The sequence below is a fragment of the Acanthisitta chloris genome, unplaced genomic scaffold (genome assembly GCF_000695815.1).
Source record: "Acanthisitta chloris isolate BGI_N310 unplaced genomic scaffold, ASM69581v1 scaffold25659, whole genome shotgun sequence".
In the NCBI taxonomy this organism is placed as follows: Eukaryota; Metazoa; Chordata; class Aves; order Passeriformes; family Acanthisittidae; genus Acanthisitta; species Acanthisitta chloris.
The window spans coordinates 25879-28156 of NW_008693531.1; the positions used below are offsets into that span (position 1 = coordinate 25879).

The following is a 2278-nucleotide window of genomic DNA, read 5'->3' on the forward strand; positions in this document are numbered from 1 at the left end:
TGAACCCATCCAGTTCCTGGTGGTCCTCTCAACTCCTTGGAGAAAAGAGGAAGAGATTTCTTTGGCTGCTGGGGAAAATGTCACATGAAGGGAGAAAACAGGTCTGTCAAGTACAGTATCCTGTCTCTATCTAGGCCCAAAGGAGACAAGAGAAGAATGAGATTAGAGCAAGCTAATCTGGTGCTTCTCCTCTGGTTACCCAGCTTCCAGGCACTTAGTATGGCAGGTGTGGTTTCTGTGTGGGTAGTTCAGCATCCCAAACATGTTTGTGTAGCCAGCTGAGTATATTTTATCTGTGTGTGCATACATACCAATTAGGAATATGTGCTCAGCCTTGCTACTGGATGAACTGTTGAACAAAACTGACACAGCAACCTCACCTCTATCCAGCTACAGAATTCAGCAGCTGTGACCACTGGCATCATATGCAATTTGGACACCTTGCTACCTAGTAATATTGAGGACTGTCCCCAACTTCTGTGACATTTAATGATGATAACCTTCTCATGGCAGAGAGGAAGAAGGTGAGGAGCCTTCTCTGAACATTACACCTGGATGTGGCTAAGACCCACTTCTTGCTCCCCTGGTTTTTTTGCATGTAGTTACAAGACTCTTGGGTGGAACTGTATTTGCAAGAGCAAATGGCTGCAGTACGGAGGACTTCCTCTGCCTTCTGCCTCTGAAAGGCAAACAAATGCTAGTGAGTTCTGGGAGACGGTAATATTACTTTGCAGCTATCACTTACACATAGATGCAATCATATTTGCGGTTGCTCTCTGGTGATCTGGGAACCATAGTGCTGCCAGCTTTGTTGGTGAAAAGATGATAAGAGGCTGTGCCAGTGCACAGAGGCATTGCCCAATAAACAGGTACCAGTAACTCTGGGAACCCAAGCTCAGGAACTTCAGCACACTGAACATCCGGGTGATGCTACCCATCATGTTCAGCCATGCACTCAGGATTACCTGCAACAAGAGTAAACAGCCAGGGTTTGTGTGCCGAAGCCTGAAGGGCAGAACTTAATACAAAAGGAGTAGCATGAGCAGGGTCTTAGATGCACTACAGGAGACACTGAGTGCTAGTAATCACTGCTTGCAGACCGTTCCCCCTCCACTTTGGGCCACTGCAAGATGTTCCTCATCCAACAGTGAGCTATCTGTCTCCTTAGAGAGCAATGTAGCTGGTCCTGTCCCCACATGAGAACTATACCACAATGTAGCTTATGCAAAAAAGCAGACACTGGCATGGAATTGATAAAAAATCCTAAGTTCACTAATTACACCCTGTTGGCAAGTTTGTTCTATAACCCATATTTTGCTGTGACAATCCAAAGATCATGGCAATGAATCATCCAGCATATGGATCCTGCAAATGCTCTTCTATACCACTAGCATGCTAGTGTTTCACTGCCACATTACACAACACACTTAATTCTAGGAAGATTGTGTAGAGATCCCAAGCTGGCTTAGCATAGACCAAGCTCTGAGTTGACAGGAGTCCCTTGCTTGCACCCTGCCCTGCTGCTCCTTCTACTGGCCCTGCAAACAAAATAGCTATGGTAACACTTTTACAAAGCAAACCATACCTAATTACAGCAAGCTCTTCACAGAGTCAGGTCACAGCATCTGTCTCTATTGGTTGGCTAAGGCAAGGAAAGCTAAACCCAGAAAAGGCAAGTAGGGATGCAACAGTATTCTGTTCTTTCCCACTGCTCCCCACATCAGAGGTGATGTGACAGCTATTACTGAACTAGAATAGGTGCTCATCCTCTGCAGCATTTGGCAAGACTCCCATTCAAAGAATGTATGTTAGTGCTTTGTGCAGCTACTGCTATCTCTTGGAGAAACTCTGCCAGGGAAACAGGATACTTCAACTCACAGCACATCGGAGACCCACGCTGTCAAGAACCCATGTTGCCACCAGACCAAATGGGATCGAGATGAGGAGGTACACTATTGAGAGCCAGTTGACCGTCTCCAGGGAAATGTGGAAGTAGGCAGCTGTCTTATCAGCCACAGGAGCAAATGTCAGCCACAGCTGTGGAATAGAGACCAAATATGGGTGAGCATGAACACCTCCACTAGAACAGAAATTCAGCATCACCTCAAACTGAGTTGTGAAGAGGCTCACTATCTTAGTCTTTCCTTGAAATTAGGATGTTAAGGGTGGTAATAAAAATTTAAAGCCCTGGTGTCTGCAGTTACTCAGTGCAGAGCACCATATCCGTTTCACAGCCTCATCCCCAATCCCCTAGTCCTGATGCTGGAGGTTGGCAAAA

General features: G+C 46.0%; 1 protein-coding gene across 1 annotated transcript in view; it reads right to left on the bottom strand.

Annotated features, from left to right (window-relative positions):
• MFSD7 (major facilitator superfamily domain containing 7) overlaps positions 1–2037 on the bottom strand; it is a gene marked incomplete at its 5' end in the record, with an annotated part of 14351 nt that extends 12314 nt beyond the window's left edge. The window contains 2 exons of the mRNA XM_009083109.1: positions 746–965; positions 1879–2037. Coding sequence (XP_009081357.1) covers positions 746–965; positions 1879–2037 — 379 coding nt within the window. The remainder of the gene's footprint in view (positions 1–745; positions 966–1878) is intronic.
• Positions 2038–2278: the final 241 nt, after the last annotated feature.